A 15,763-nucleotide genomic window follows, 5' to 3' on the forward strand; every position below is an offset into this window, starting at 1 on the left:
CGTGGAGCCTGAACACTTTATCTTCTTCCTCATTTTGTTCTTTCTCACTACAGAGATTTTACTACTAACTTTCATCTTCATGAACTCCCTGTTCAAAGGGAGTTTACTAAAAGCTGCAAATGGTAATTTATTGAAATCTAAAAGTGGATTATCTTTTGGTGGTTATTCCTCATTAATTTCCCAGCAGCCTCATTCATTTGTTTTCCATTGAAGCGCCACAACGGTCAGAAAGTGCCTCTGTCCAAGACGTAATCCCTCTAAAACCCAGACTCAAGGCATCGGTTGGTTGTTAAGAGACCGGGGCATGGCACCTATTCATGTAAACACAACACGGCACCGGCTCTCAGCCGACACATCTGTCCTCCCATTGTGTGAGTGCGTATCAACTCGCCCGCTCAACGCAGACCTTTTTACAACCACAGCTTCTGCTTCCTGTACACCCGCTACTACTACTCAGCTCAACACGATCCTCCACACAACACTCTGTTCTCCCTTAAGCTTCTGCAAACAAAGACCCCCCCTCCCACCCCCTCAGCAACACCTCCTCCCGGGTACATATCCCTCTCTGCCAACCCTGGATAGAGAAGGGATCTAACTGCCCACCACACCTGCAGTCTTCATGTTTCCCTGCACTAAAGCTGCTTCTTATCCAAAGGAGCTGTCAATCTTCCCGCTGGAATCCAGCGATAAACCACACCTGGTGGGTGTGTGTGTGTGTGTGTGTGTGTGTGTGTGTGTGTGTGTGTGTGTGTGTGTGTGTGTGTATGTGTGTGTGTGTGTGTGTGTGTGTGTGTGTGTGTGTATGTGTGTTTGTGTGTGTGTGTGTGTGTGTGTGTGTGTGTGTTTGTGTGTGTGTGTGTTGTGCTGGATCCAAGTGTAATAAATAACCTGCCTGCCGACCGCACAAATCACTGTAATTACAGCAGATTTAGGAGCTGATATGAAGTGCACAGCAGGTGTATATACTGGCAACTGGGCACCCAAGGGACACCTGATACCTGGGCATGGCTCTGCTATCAGAAGGCTTTTATTAGTGTTGTCAAGTACACTGTAAATACATCATGAACACCATGGGTACTCTCTGTGGACGTGAAGCCACTAACAAGAGAGTTACGGACCTCTCCGTACATTACTCATGTGCTCTTTGTATCAGCTCAGCTGTTTGATTGGCCCAAACATCAGTGGAAGATAGGAGGACTGACAGAGAAAAAGAGGGAGATTTGGCATTGGAAGAATAGAGGAACATAAAGAGATAGAGGCCTTGACAGCAAAGAGAGACAGAAAGAAATAGAGACCTATTGACAGAAAGAGATAGAGGCCTTGACAGTAAAGGGAGACAGAAACAGATAGAGACCTATTGACGGAAAGAGATAGAGAGGCATTGAGAGAAGAGAGCCAGGAAGAGATGGAGAGGCTTTGGCAGAAAAGAGAGTCGGAAAGAGAGGAAGGCATTGACAGATAAGAGACAGAATGAGTTAGAGAGGCATTGACAGAAAATAGAGACAGGGAGAGATAGAGAGACATTGATGGAAAAGAGAGACTGAAAGACATGAAAAGGCTAGAAAAAAGAGAGACAGGAAGAGATAGAGAGGCATTTAGAGAAAAGAACGAGAAGTAAAAAAGAAGTAAAGCAAAAGGGAGAAAGGAAGGGAACAATAGAAGCATTGACATAAAAAAGAGAAAGAAAGAGAAGAAAGATGGAGGCATTGACTCAAAAGAAAGGGGCAACGAAACAAAGGATGGAGAAGAAAGAGAAGGAAACACAATGTGAGGATTGTCAGAAAAGGAGTAGGAGAAGGAAACAAAAAGATAGGAGGCTTGACAGAAGGGAAATGGAAGACAACAAGCCCTGGGGCTAGTGTCCCTGTGTGGGGGGGCTCCTTTCTGCCGGGGTGCCCCAGCCTCCTCCTTGACCCCAGACTTCATTCCCAGGCACTGTGTCCCCCCCTGGGCTCCATGCCCGCCGTGCCAAGGGCTGTCCAGGCCTGGCGGAATATGGCATACGCTCAAGCTGACCCATTGTCCGCATGCTAATAGCTGGTGGAAAAGCATCTAAGCGTTTCTTATATTAGCATTAGCCAGACCATTAAACACCCCCATACGGGCGCCCCGCTAATTTGATTGTTTTTCGCGAACCATCGAACTGAACGGAAGACATTACCGTGAAACCAAATTCGCTGGTGGTGCGGGAGGAAAAATGTAGAAACAATAAAACGTTGTTAACAATTTCTTTTACCAAAAAATGACTGGAGCCCGTTAATATTTTGGAGGGCGGCCAGACCGAGATCGGCTGAGGCTGAGGGGATGAAGTTTACGGTAACACACACGGCTCCTGTGTATTATTATCCCTGGCAGGGCCGGACCCGGGGTAAGGGGGGTCCCCGCTGCCTCTTCATTTCAGCGGGTTAGCCGCCGGCGCCTCGTAGCTCCTCTGGTAACAGACTCCTCTTTGTGAGGGAGAGGGAGCTCTGCAGGTCTGAGGGAGGCAGAACGGTGGCTGGGTGGACGAGAACCTAGTAGCCAGCTAGCATATGTTAGCCCCTGTGACGGACTAGCCCCTTCCCCTCTCCACAACGACGCCAGCTATTCCCCCCCTCGCCCCCCCGGCGCTGGCTAATGAAGAGTGGCAGCTCGGTGGGATTTGTCTGCCCCTGCTTCTCATTTCCATCATTTCTTCTTCTTCTCCCCACAAACGCGAGCCTCCTCGCCCAGATCATCTGAAAGGAGGCGGGTGGGTTCTGGGGGGCTCCGGGACCTGGGAGACCCCCGCGCTGGGTGATGGGTTTTAATGAGCAGCGGCTCTGGGTTCACCGAGGCTGCTGCCCCCGCCCTGGCAGAGGCGCTCCCACCAGCCACTGTAGAGGAGCACTGCGGCCCACATGTATAAATACATATATATATAAATACACATATATGGATATATGTATCCATGTGCGTGTTGATAGCAGAGGTTTCTCTGGCTAATTAGCGCCGGCGAGAGAGGACGTCAGACACGTCTCCTCTGAGGAACGGCTTCATCTCGGCAGCTGGAAGGATCCTGCCGGCTCCTATAGCCATTAGTGGCGTCTGTTTCTGACTGGTTGGTTCCCAGCACCAGCCTTTACTGTACCGCGTACACATACACACACGTGTCCGCACTCAGGCGCGCGCACGTTGAGACATCTGTGTCGGCTATATTTAGGTGCTGCTGTTGACAGCAGAAGCAATTATATTGCGAAACCATCCTGCCTCTGAATTCCCTTGAACGTTCCCCGGCGGCAGCCTGCCGCGCTCCGCCGTCATGTTTCTAGACGGAGGTTCCAGCGTGGGCGATTCTCACACTGTGTTTTCTACCCGTAGAAAAACGGTTCTCTTACCACGCGGCTAACCCTGCCGCAGCACACATCACTCTCCACGTAACCCGACCGTGTTCATCTGGGTTTCTGGGCTCCTCTCGTCACACTAACACGCCTGTCACACACACACACTCTCGCTTCTTTCACATGTCTGCGTGGATCATCTTCATCCGCAGAACCCGGAACTTGTTCCCTGAAAGTCTTCTTCTAGATGCTTCCATCTTTGCCTTCACGACAACCCAAACAGAAACAAACACCTTCCCCCCCCCCCCCCCTCCCAATCAGAGTCTGAGCCCGAGGTCCAGTCCCTCCTTGTGACGGAGGTCGGCCCAGACCGGTTTAGCCTGACCTGGGAGGCGGAGGAGGACTCCTTCGACACCTTCGTGGCCATGGTGCGCGGCGTGGGGCTGAGCGGCCCGCAGGAACGCATCCTGGCTGGCGAGGACCGGAGCGCCGCCTTCCTGGACCTCAGAGAGGACACCGAGTACGAGATTGAACTGTTCGGTCTGGTCGCCGGGCGCCGCTCCAAGTCGCTCACCGCCGTGGCGCAGACAGGTACGCCCACGCGGCCTCATGGGGGGGGGGGGGCCTCCCCACGCCGGGTCTGAGGGCGAGGACTCACGGCCACCTCCTGACCTACTAACTCCACGCCCCCCGAAGTTTCAACCTCGTCTCTGTCTGTCTGTCTGTCTGTCTGTCGGCCTCTGGTGGACGCCTCCCCACACCGGGTCTGAGGGGGAAGAACTCACTCCAGACACGTTAACTCTACGCCCCTGCGGTGTTTGCTCCTCATCTCTGTCTGTCTGTCTGTCTGTCTGTCTGTGTGGCGTCCGATCCGAGCCGCCCCCGCTGCTAGGATCTGCCTCGGATAAACGCCGCCCCACGCCAGTCTGAGCGGGAAGACTCACGGCCGCCTCCGGACGTACTAACTCTACGCCCCCAGGCATCTCAACCACGTCTCTGTCTGTGTGTCTGTCTGTGTGTCTGTCTGTGTGGCGTTCGCTCCTAGCTGCCGTTTGATGGTGTGGCAGCTGCAGTGAGCAGCGTGGAACACGGGTCGATGCGATCCCCGCCGTCTCTTTCCTCTTGGTGAATTCCTCTCTTTGTGTGTGACCTAACCTCGTAACAGAGTTGTTATTTGTCCAAAGCGTTTACCGCTGCCACCGTGGAAAGCAGCAAAAAAAAACAAAAGAAAAGGAAAAGAAGAAAAGTATTAAGCCCTTTTAATAGAGGCTCCTGCCAAACTCATGAATATTTGATGAGGGCTGTCTCATTCCTGCCACTAAACCTGCTGTTGTTTGTTTGTCTGGGTGTACCTTGGTGTGCGAGCGCCTTGTCACGTTCCCGCCGCCTGTGTGTGTTTGTGAGTCTGCTCCCGATGAACCTCACCTTCATCGACAAACAGCCCCTTCATCGGTGGACCTTGATAAACACACACACACACCCTGCTGCTGGGCTTCAACCGGGCGGGGGGGGGGTATCAGAGGAGCAGCAGAGGAGATAAACACATTAGCTCGCCGTTATGCCAGACATGTCCACTGTCCAGTTGTCCAAGACCTGTTGGTCTCTCTCTCTTTCTGGATGTGTGTCTCTCATGCCCTCATGGTGGTGGTGTTAGGTGGTGGTGGTGTTAGATGGTGTTGGAGGTGGGGGGAGGGGTGGGTTGTCTGTGTCAAACAGAAAGGGCGTCTGTGTCTTTGTGTGTCCCCCCCCCTCCCCTCCCTCACCCCTGGGGGTAAGGCTTTACTCTCGGGCTGCGTGGCACATGTTTCACTTTTGTGTGTGGTGGAAAAACGGGGGCAAGCTAATCTCCCCGGGTCTGTCACGCAAGATACCCTGGCTGACGGCCGCTGGCGGCTGGCCCCTGGTGCCATGGGTGGGGCCCCTGGAGCACTGGCCCTCGCAGACCTCCTTTGTCCCCGACACTCTCTCTCTCTGTGTCTGTCTGTCTCTCTCTAGCTGCCTCTCTCTTTCTGTGTGTCTGTCTGTCTGTCTGTCTCTATCTACCTCTCTTTCTGTGTGTCTGTCTGTCTGTCTGCCTCTTTATTTCTCATTCTGTCTGTCTGTCTGTCTGTCGGCCTCTGTCTACTTCTCTCTTTGTCTGTCTGTCTGTCTGTCTCAATGTCTACCACTCACTCTCTTTAACAACACTTTTTAACATTGCCAAACCAGTTAAAAATGTAAGGAGCCTGTCTCACACACACACAAACACATACCTCCTCCCTGTCAACTAACAATCCTCAAGCTGTCGTCCACAGCGGGAACCACGACTAACCACAAACACAGTTCAAACGACACAACGTGTGCCGTCGGACGACATCACGCCACACGTCGTGCTCCGATCGCTGCTCTAAGCTAACGCTAACCACCCTCTCTCCTCCGGTCTCTCCTTCTCCTTCTTCTTCTATGGTTGGCCTTGCAGAGCTGGGCACACCCACCGGGATCCGCTTCTCTGACGTCACCGACACGTCGGCCATGGTGCACTGGATGGTCCCGCGGGCGCGCGTGGACAGCTACCGCGTCACCTATGTGCCCGCCCACGGTGGTGAGCGTTGGGGAGGGACGGCTGGCTGGGGGACGGGGGGGAGGGAGGTCATGGGAATAGCCTGGGAAACGTGGCATTACATCATCTGTGTTAAGATTGAGAATCTCAAACTTACACACACACACACACACATACACACACACACACACACACACACACACATACACACACACACACACACACACACACACTCACGTCATTCATTATTCATTAAACAGTCAAATAATAAATGAGAAAAAGTTGATTTGAGAGATGCTGGATATGTATCAACTACTTGATGAAATATGGCATATACAGTTACATCAAGAAGAACACACTTTCAAATAATGTATTAATAATCACATGTTGAACTCAAATAATCGATGTTGAACTCAGTAACTTCTATTTTACCAAATGTTCTCCTATTACATTACTGGAAAAAGCAAAGTTGGTTGAGTTCAGCATACTGGCCGCTTGTTCACTGCCTTCACCGTTGACTCCATTGACTATTTCCACCGGTCCGCTACTGCCACCTAGTGGCCGGTCCTCATAATGACCGTGGGTACCACAGTTGGTACGATTTCGTTTTCCGGTATCACCATCTCTGAAAAGCTTACCACTTGTTTGGTTAAATAAGTGTTCAAATAACCTAATTGGATCTGACATGTTCATATATTGACCCCAAAAATTGAATAAATCATGAAATCATGAAATCACAGTAGCCCAGTGGATGAAGAATCAGGGTCAGCTTATTGGACCAGAATGCTTTGCCCATGTTGACTACACACTCGCAATGCACTGACATGGAATATAATAATAATAACAGCAATGTCATTTCATATAGGTAACTATTAACAACTATTATTAAGTTAAGTAGTAAAAAGTATATATATATATATATATATATGAAAACAGGCTTAAAGCTGTACATAGGCCTGGTAAAGCCCATCGCTCGGCTACACAGTGCTTGTGTGTGTCTACGGTGTGTAGTAGTTAATGCTCACAGCAGGAGGTGTTGACTGTGCCCCCCCCCCCAGGGAGTCCTCGGAGTGTGACGGTGGACGGAGGGGAGTCATCCACGGTGCTGTCCAACCTCACCCCAGGGGTCCTGTACCACGTGGCCGTCATCGCCTCCAAGGCCTCCAGGGAGAGCGAGCCCGGCTCGGACACCATCACCACCGGTACCCCCACACACACTGCATACATGACTCACATCATATACCTTACATATGTACACCCACAGATATGTTATGTACCTTACTGTATATACATTATATACATTACATATATATACACCCACAGATACGTTATATACATTACATATGTACACCCACAGATACGTTAAATACATTATATATATTACATATGTACACCCACAGATACGTTATGTACATTATATACATTACATATACACCCACAGATACGTTATGTACATTAAATACATTACATATGTACACCCACAGATACCTTATATACATTATATTCATTACATATGTACACCCACAGATACGTTATATACATTATATACATTACATATATACACCCACAGATACATTAAATACATTATATACATTACATATATACACCCACAGATACGTTAAATACATTATATACATTACATAAATACACCCACAGATACGTTATATACCTTACTGTATATACATTATATACATTACATATATACACCCACAGATATGTTATATACATTATATACATTACATATATATACACCCACAGATACATTATATACCTTACTGTATATACATTATATACATTACATATATATACACCCACAGATCCGTTATATACCTTACTGTATATACATTTTATACATTACATATATATACATCCACAGATACATTATATACCTTACTGTATATACATTATATACATTACATATATATTCACCCACAGATACGTTATATACATTATATACATTACATATATATACACCCACAGATACATTATATACCTTACTGTTTATACATTATATACATTATATATATATATACCCACAGATACGTTGTATACATTATATACAATGCACATATTATGTATATATGTATATATATTTATGTGGATATAGATAGATATGTATATACTCACATATACATTCTATACATATATACAGTATGTACTAACGTAATATATTATATACTATATTCATATGGACACCCATAATTATGAATTAACTATGTACTCACATGATATATTACCTACTATATTCACATTATACATGTGGATTACTCACAGATACATTATATATGAGGACACTCAATCTCTTATTACACACACATGCACGCACACATACACACACACACACACACACACACACACACACACACACACACACACTGCTATTCTGTTCCAAGTGCCAGGATTAGGGCAATGTAATGTTGCACTTTTTAGGATATCAACTATCGGGTATAAGCCACATCCACCAAGGAAACGCAGTGTAACTCATCTTCTCACTTGTGTGTGTGTGTGTGTGTGTGTGTGTGTGTGTATAGCTCTAGACAAGCCGCGGGGTCTGACTGCGGTCAACATCTCCGACACTGGAGCTCTGCTGCTGTGGCAGCCAGCCATCGCTACCGTGGACGGTTACATCATCACCTACAGCGCTGACACCGGTAGGTGGCCGCACTGCCTTCTGGGAGCTGGCCCTGCTGGTAGACATCTTCAACACTGGTGGTGGAGCCTTGATACATATATGTATAGAATATATATGTATATATATACATGTATTTGTGTTTCTGTTTGAGTGTTGTGACATTGTCCAAGATGGCAGCCTCCCTGTTACATGGTGTTATGTAGTTATGAAGTATTTCTGTATTTATATATTTGTGTATTGTCATGTTTTTGTGTATTGTAATGTATGTATGTATATTTATGCATCCTGCGTAATAATAAGGCATTAAAGCAAAACTGCACAGGTATACTTATAAGCAACTATCTATCTTTATCCATAACTATACTACAATAATAACAGCTATAGTTACTAGCCTTCAACTAGTTAGTTAACCTAACCCTTACTAACTACAGTAAACTATGATAAAATTGTGTGAGTTAATCCCTGTGCTGAGTTATGGGGTGGCTGTCCCCGTCCAAACCAAGAGGTTCCTTCTGTGCTGAGACAGGCTGACAGAGAGGGTGCGTTTGTTTTGCGACAGCGGCGTCGGTGATGGAGCGCGTGTCGGGCAACATCGTGGAGTTCGAGATGAACTCGCTGGTGCCGGCCACCCACTACACGGTGAAGGTGTACGCCATGAGGGAATCGGCCAAGAGCGCCGCCACCTCCACAGACTTCACCACCGGTAGGACCCCCACACACGCCCCAGTGGCCACTCAGAGCGCTGCACACTATGGCCTCACGTTCACCCATTCACACACACATTCACACACTCATTCACACACCCAAGTCTGTGTCAACCGTGCAGGGCGACAGCCAGCTCGTCGGGAGCAGTCAGGGTGAGGCGTCTCGCTCAGGGACACCTCGACACTTAGCTAGGAGGAGCCGGGGATCCAACTAGCAACCTGCCGGTTACAATTCAACCCAGCCTACCTCCTCAGCCACTGCTGCCCCAAACTTATACCGTAATATGATCATATAGCGTCATTATTATTGTGGCCTAGAGGTTTTTTAAAATGGAAGAAGACATAAACAATTGAAATCTATAATATTCCATAAAATCACAAGATTCCCCCTGGGGTTAGCTGCTCCCTGGGGTTGGAGGTTCACCGTGTGTGTGTGTTTCTACATACTGATGTCTCTCCCTGTACTCCTAGACGTGGACACCCCCACCGACCTGACTGCCACCAACGTCCTGACGGACAGCGCCCAGCTGACCTGGAGACCCCCCCGTGCTGACATCACCGGATACATCCTCAGCTTCCAGTCCACCGACGGCACCATCCGGGTGGGTGGAGCCTGGGGTGGGAGGGGCCTGGTCACGGAGGGGGAGGAGTCTTCTGAGTGGGAGGGAGTCTGTTTAAGTTGGAGAGACCTTTTTTAGAGGGAGGAGCCTGTTAAAATAAGGGGAGGGTTCTGTTCGATTGGGAGGAGTCTGTTAGTCAGAGACCTTTGAGAGTGGGCGGAGTCTGTTATAGCATGGGGAGGAGTCAGTTCGAGTGGGAGGAGTCTGATAGTAAGGGGAGGAGCCTTTTTGATCGGGAGGAGTCTTATAGTAAGGGGGTGAGTCTGTATCGGTGGGTGGAGCCTGGACTGGTGGTAGGGGTTTGTATGGGTGGGAGGGAGGAGTCTGTTAGAGTGGGAGGAGTCTGTTAACGTGGGAGAGGTTTGATTACCAATTCTTAAGTATTTTTTATAAAAACATAAATGAAACAAATGTATGTATATTCCACCCAATGAGGCTGTGTCGTGCTCCCTGGTGATGATCGGTACCGGCCTGTAGAGCTTATTATGGTCTGTCTAGGCCGGGAGGTGTTCTTCTAACAGAGTTTGTTGCCCCTTGCAGGAGGTGGTCCTGAGCCCAACCGCCACCTCCTACAGCATGGCGGCGCTCAGCGCCTCCACGGAGTACTCCGTCAGGCTGCAGGCCATCGCAGGGCCCAAGAGGAGCAGCATTGTCTCCACCCTCTTCACCACCAGTCAGTAAACCTGGACGCTCATGAGACATCACGCTTACTTTGTAATGATGGAAGAGTTTATAAAGAATTATTACTTTATATTACAGAAAATTAACTAGTATGTGTGCATGTGTGTCTGTGTGTGTGTCTACCTGTGTTTGTGTGTGTGTACCTGTGTGAGTGTGTCTCCCTGTGTGTGTGTGTGTGTGTGTGTGTGTGTGTGTGTGTGCGTGTCTAACTGTCTCCCTGTGTGTGTGTGTGTGTGTGTGTGTGTGTGTGTCTAACTGTGTCTCCCTGTGTGTGTGTGTGTGTGTGTGTGTAACTGTGTCCCTGTGTGTGTGTGTGTGTGTGTGTGTCTCCCTGTGTGTGTGTGTGTGTGTGTCTAACTGTGTCTCCCTGTGTGTGTGTGTGTGTGTGTCTAACTGTGTCTCCCTGTGTGTGTGTGTGTGTGTGTGTGTGTGTGTCTAACTGTGTCTCCCTGTGTGTGTGTGTGTGTGTGTGTGTGTTTGTGTGTGTGCCCCTGTGTGTGTGTCCTCAGCGGGCGTGCTGTACACCCACCCTAAGGACTGCTCCCAGGCCCTGCTGAACGGGGACACGGCGTCAGGCCTGTACACCCTCTACCTGCTGGGGGACCAGAGCCAGCCCATCCAGGTGTACTGCGACATGACCACGGACGGGGGCGGCTGGATCGTGAGTCTACCCGCCCCGCCTCCGAGGCTCCCCAGGCCTGCGTTAAAACACACGACACACACACACTGCACACTCAGGGCTTAGCAGTAGTCTCTTGTTTTTCATGTGTCTTAAAATCTCTATAGCCAGCCATCTGCCCGCTGTAGGCATTCACACGGCAACGCGTGACGGGGGGAAACACTGCCCTAATCCCTCTGAAGGACACGTCCGAGAGAGGAAACCTTGAGGAGGAACACAGAACGGGTTCAGTGTTCATCAGAATGAAGTCGCAGGGAGGACAACATCCTTCTTATGAAAGGAATTGTCTCGCCATGCAGCTCCAGATAGACGCTATATTCAATATCTTCCAGTATATTCCGTTATATTCCGGTATATTCCGATATTTTCTGGTATATTCTGTTATATTTCAGTATATTCCTGTATATTCCGATATTTTCTGGTATATTCTGGTATATTCCTAACCCTGGGTGTCCTGATCTACCAGGGTGAACTTCTGAACCCAATGGGTTCATCCTTGGGTCATCCTCCGGAGATCTCCTTCCTTCTGCTGTGGTTCCTCCCAGCTTTACGTAAATGAAAGTCCATATAATCTGGAGGGATTATAACCGTCCTGCCGTCTGTCCGTCCGTCCCCAGGTTTTCATCCGACGCCAGAGTGGTAAACTGGAGTTCTTCAGGAACTGGAAGAACTACACGGCCGGCTTCGGGGACATGAACGATGAGTTCTGGCTTGGTGGGTTCCTCATACGCTGACATTTATGAATTAAACACAGAGAGTTAAACTGTACTTAATGGTGTGAATACCTCATCATTGACAACACTATCGTTATCCTGTTTGCCATTACCGTTGTTATATATCAACCCAAATCATGTTCATTACTTATGTTTTCATGGATTCGTAATGATGGTGATGAAGGAATTAACAGAACTAATTTTTTACACTTTTATAATTCCTGTCTTATCTACCTTTAAGGAGGAATAATCTATGTCCTCCTATGTTCTTAAATATAATCGTACAGCTTCTAGAAGACTTTAAGGTCAGGCGAAGTGAGAAGAGACTGGAGAGTGACATGCAGCTCAGGACTGGGCGGGAATCGAACCTGTGTGGCTCTAGTAACACACGCCCCCTCCCCTCCCCAGGTCTCTCCAACCTCCACAAGATCACAGCAGGGGGGCAGTACGAGCTGCGGGTGGACCTGCGGGACAAGGGAGAGTCGGTGTACGCCCAGTACGACAAGTTCTCCGTGTCGGAGCCCCGGACGCGCTACAAGGTCCACGTGGGCGGCTACAGCGGCACCGCAGGTGGGTCCCCTGGTGCTACAGGCCCAGGTTGGGTTGATACTCCTGCCGGTGCCCTGGACCTAGGCACTGCTAGCGATGGGTTACATGCAGAGACCTTTAATTCCCTTCAGATTTAAAAATAAAGTATGAAAAAAATTATTATAGATCATATGCTGAAGTATAATATATTATGTACCAGCCGTATCCCGGCCATTTCGACCCGGAATTATTAAAAATATATATATATTAATATTAATTAATGTCAAATTAAACATACTAGAATAGAATAGAAAATAAAATATAAAATGTGTTCAGAATCATTAAAATGAATCAGAAACTGTTCCGTGTCTCTGTAATGACTCTTTATCCCCCTCCCTCCACTTCCTGTCAACCCTGATCCACTTCCTGTCCCCAGGTGACTCCATGATCTACCACCACGGCCGTCCGTTCTCCACGTATGACAACGACAACGACATCGCCGTCACCAACTGTGCGCTGTCCTACAAGGGGGCCTTCTGGTACAAGAACTGCCACCGGGTCAACCTCATGGGTCGCTATGGCGACAACAGCCACAGCAAGGTAGGCCACGCCCCCTCAGAGGTCACCCGCCCCCCCTCCTACCAGAGTCGACCGCTAAATCGCTGTCTTGAAAATGAAGTTCAGAGCTTTAATTTGAGTGTAATTTGATAAAAATGCCACAACTATGAGTGAGTGAAACTCTAGAGAACCCTCAATCTGTAGAGCACGGGTGTTCCTTTAAACCCCCACCTATGTTCTATAGAGGTCTAGAGAGAAAATATAACGCGACTTACAGTAAGTGCATAGAGTAAGAGCGAAACCAAAAGTGCCGGAATCATCTGAGTGCATTCAAATTCCAAAAATAAGCAAAGCAACTGCTTTAAGTGCTGTAATATAGAATCAAGAGACAGACAGACAGACAGACAGACAGACAGACAGACAGACAGACAGACAGAGACAGACAGAGAGACAGACAGACAGACAGACAGACAGAGAGAGAGACAGACAGAGACAGACAGAGAGACGGACAGACAGACAGACAGACAGACAGACAGACAGACAGACAGACAGACAGAGACAGACAGAGAGACGGACAGACAGACAGACAGACAGAGAGAGAGACAGACAGAGAGACGGACAGACAGACAGACAGACAGACAGAGAGACAGACAGAGAGAGAGACAGACAGACAGACAGACAGAGAGACAGACAGACAGAGACAGACAGACAGAGAGACAGACAGAGAGACAGACATAGAAACAGACAGAGAGACAGATTTTGTTTGTGTCTTTGTGTCTTCTGTGTTCACCGTTAACCTCGGTCAGTGTATAGAGGCGCCAGAGTAACTACGGAGCGTGAGAGGAGCGTGTGTGTTCTGATCCGACTGGTCTGACCTGTTCCTCTCCCCAGGGCGTCAACTGGTTCCACTGGAAGGGCCACGAGCATTCCATCGAGTTCGCTGAGATGAAGATCCGACCGGCCAACTTCCGGAACCTGGAGGGGCGGAGAAAACGATCGTAGACGCCTCCACCCACCTCGCCACCTCCCTATCCCCCACCCCTCCATCACACACTCCACTCTGGACTCTGGACCCCGCCCTCACCTCTTACCCCTCCCCGTCTCCAGCCCCCCACAGGTAAACCTCACACACCCACCTGCAGCCACCAAAGCCACTGCCACCTGGACACACCTGGACACACCTGGGCGAGCTCCACCTCAGCCCACCTGGACACACCTGGACACACCTGGGCGAGCTCCACCTCAGCCCACCTGGACGCGCTCCATCCAACACTCTAATTCTCTGAGATGAAACACCCTCCCTCGTGGGGGTTTTATTATTTTATTTTCTATAACGGTGTCGGTGGAAACGCCGCCGATGCCAAATTCGACGAGGAGATTCCGAAGGAACGAAAAAAAAGGCACGGACTTAAGAACCGAAGCCCGCACAACCTTGTGTTCACACACCAAAGAGAGCGAGCCCCCCCCCCGCACCGGCGTCCGGCTCGGAGTCTAAAGCACAACGAGGCGAGACCGGTGCCCCGTCTCACGTCAGAGAACCCCTTCCTCCCCCTCACCCCGGGACGTCCGCCGGCAGTGTGTCTCCGTGTGTCTCAGCCCTGCGTCCGAGGGACTGAACCGTTCGGCTGAGGAAACTCTTCACCAACCGTACGAGTCTGCTCATCCCAACCCCAAACGTTAGATTAAGAAAGCACTGATTATTGTGAACGGAAGAGCTACGTCCGCCCCACCTCGTCACGCTCCATCGCTGCTTGTTTGTCTCTGTGCGACTAACCAACCCCGCTCCTCACCCAGCCCCCCCGCCCAGTTCAGCTGTGATGGTTTGGATTCAAATACAATTAAAAATGTCCGCCCCTCCACATGGCTTGTGCACATGGATGGAGTGTTGCTATTGGTTGTGTAAACCCCCGTCCCGCCCCCTAAACACACACACACACACACGTGCACGCACATACACACAGGCCACTTTTCAGCTCTTGCATCATGGGTCTTGGGAGCGTACGAACGCGGAGAGAGAGAGAGACGGAGAGAGGAGAATGTTCCGGTTTCCTTGGTTAGGGTTTCTCCATGAATCTGAGGCAGGACCTGTTATTCAGCGTGTGATGAGATGGAGATCGATCATTGTTATTATTATTATTATTGTTATTTTTATTATTATAATTATTGTTTTTTTGGTTGTTGTTTTTTTCAAAATGTGAATACCGTACTTCATTGTCGATCAAGAGAATGTTTTGTGTTGTCAAAGTTTGAAAGATGTGGATTCTCATAACACGGACATTGTAGCGTGAACGCGGCCCATTCCAGTTGACTTTAAAGTGTCGATATCGTAATATAAAAATAATTATCTTTTGGGCAGAACCAAACTAACCCCCCCCCCCCCCCCCCCCCCCCCCCCCCCCAAGATACCTGTGTAAATTACGTCTCTCTAGGCTCTTGTTTTCAGATTCTGTCATATGTTTATAACTGGGTGAACTACAGGTGTTTCTGTGTAAAACGTATTACAATAAAACAAAGTTTGTTTAAAATCAATATGCATCCATTCATTCAGTTACTATTTACTATAACAACTACCTTCCAAAGAAAGAGCTTGTTTTTGTTGTCATGTTTAGATTGAAAGCATTATCAGTTGGTAGCCCTATGGTACTATAGGACCATAGCAATACATCCGAGGAGTTCCTGGGTCAATGTTTAAATGCCAAAGAGGTGAAGTAGAGCAAAGATATGAGGTTTCAGTAGAAAGTAGAAATCTCCAAATAAATAACCAAATCCAATGCAAACCAAGGCAAAATTGACAATAAAAACTTGATGAG

At 48.6% G+C, this 15,763-nt stretch overlaps 1 protein-coding gene across 2 annotated transcripts in view; it reads left to right on the top strand.

Annotated features, from left to right (window-relative positions):
* Positions 1–13,955, top strand: part of tncb (tenascin Cb) — a gene marked incomplete at both ends in the record, with an annotated part of 32,265 nt that extends 18,310 nt beyond the window's left edge. The window contains 12 exons of one of the 2 annotated variants that reach the window (XM_079738946.1): positions 3,621–3,890; positions 5,758–5,880; positions 6,897–7,040; positions 8,370–8,489; positions 9,030–9,173; positions 9,646–9,776; positions 10,335–10,467; positions 10,985–11,136; positions 11,772–11,868; positions 12,276–12,437; positions 12,832–12,995; positions 13,845–13,955. In XM_079738946.1, coding sequence (XP_079595072.1) covers positions 3,621–3,890; positions 5,758–5,880; positions 6,897–7,040; positions 8,370–8,489; positions 9,030–9,173; positions 9,646–9,776; positions 10,335–10,467; positions 10,985–11,136; positions 11,772–11,868; positions 12,276–12,437; positions 12,832–12,995; positions 13,845–13,955 — 1,751 coding nt within the window. The remainder of the gene's footprint in view (positions 1–3,620; positions 3,891–5,757; positions 5,881–6,896; positions 7,041–8,369; positions 8,490–9,029; positions 9,174–9,645; positions 9,777–10,334; positions 10,468–10,984; positions 11,137–11,771; positions 11,869–12,275; positions 12,438–12,831; positions 12,996–13,844) is intronic. The other variant, XM_079738947.1, reaches the window with a different exon arrangement.
* Between the last annotated feature and the right edge of the window lie 1,808 nt (positions 13,956–15,763).

Source organism: Pollachius pollachius (assembly GCF_949987615.1).
Source record: "Pollachius pollachius genome assembly, chromosome: 1".
NCBI classification, from domain to species: Eukaryota; Metazoa; Chordata; class Actinopteri; order Gadiformes; family Gadidae; genus Pollachius; species Pollachius pollachius.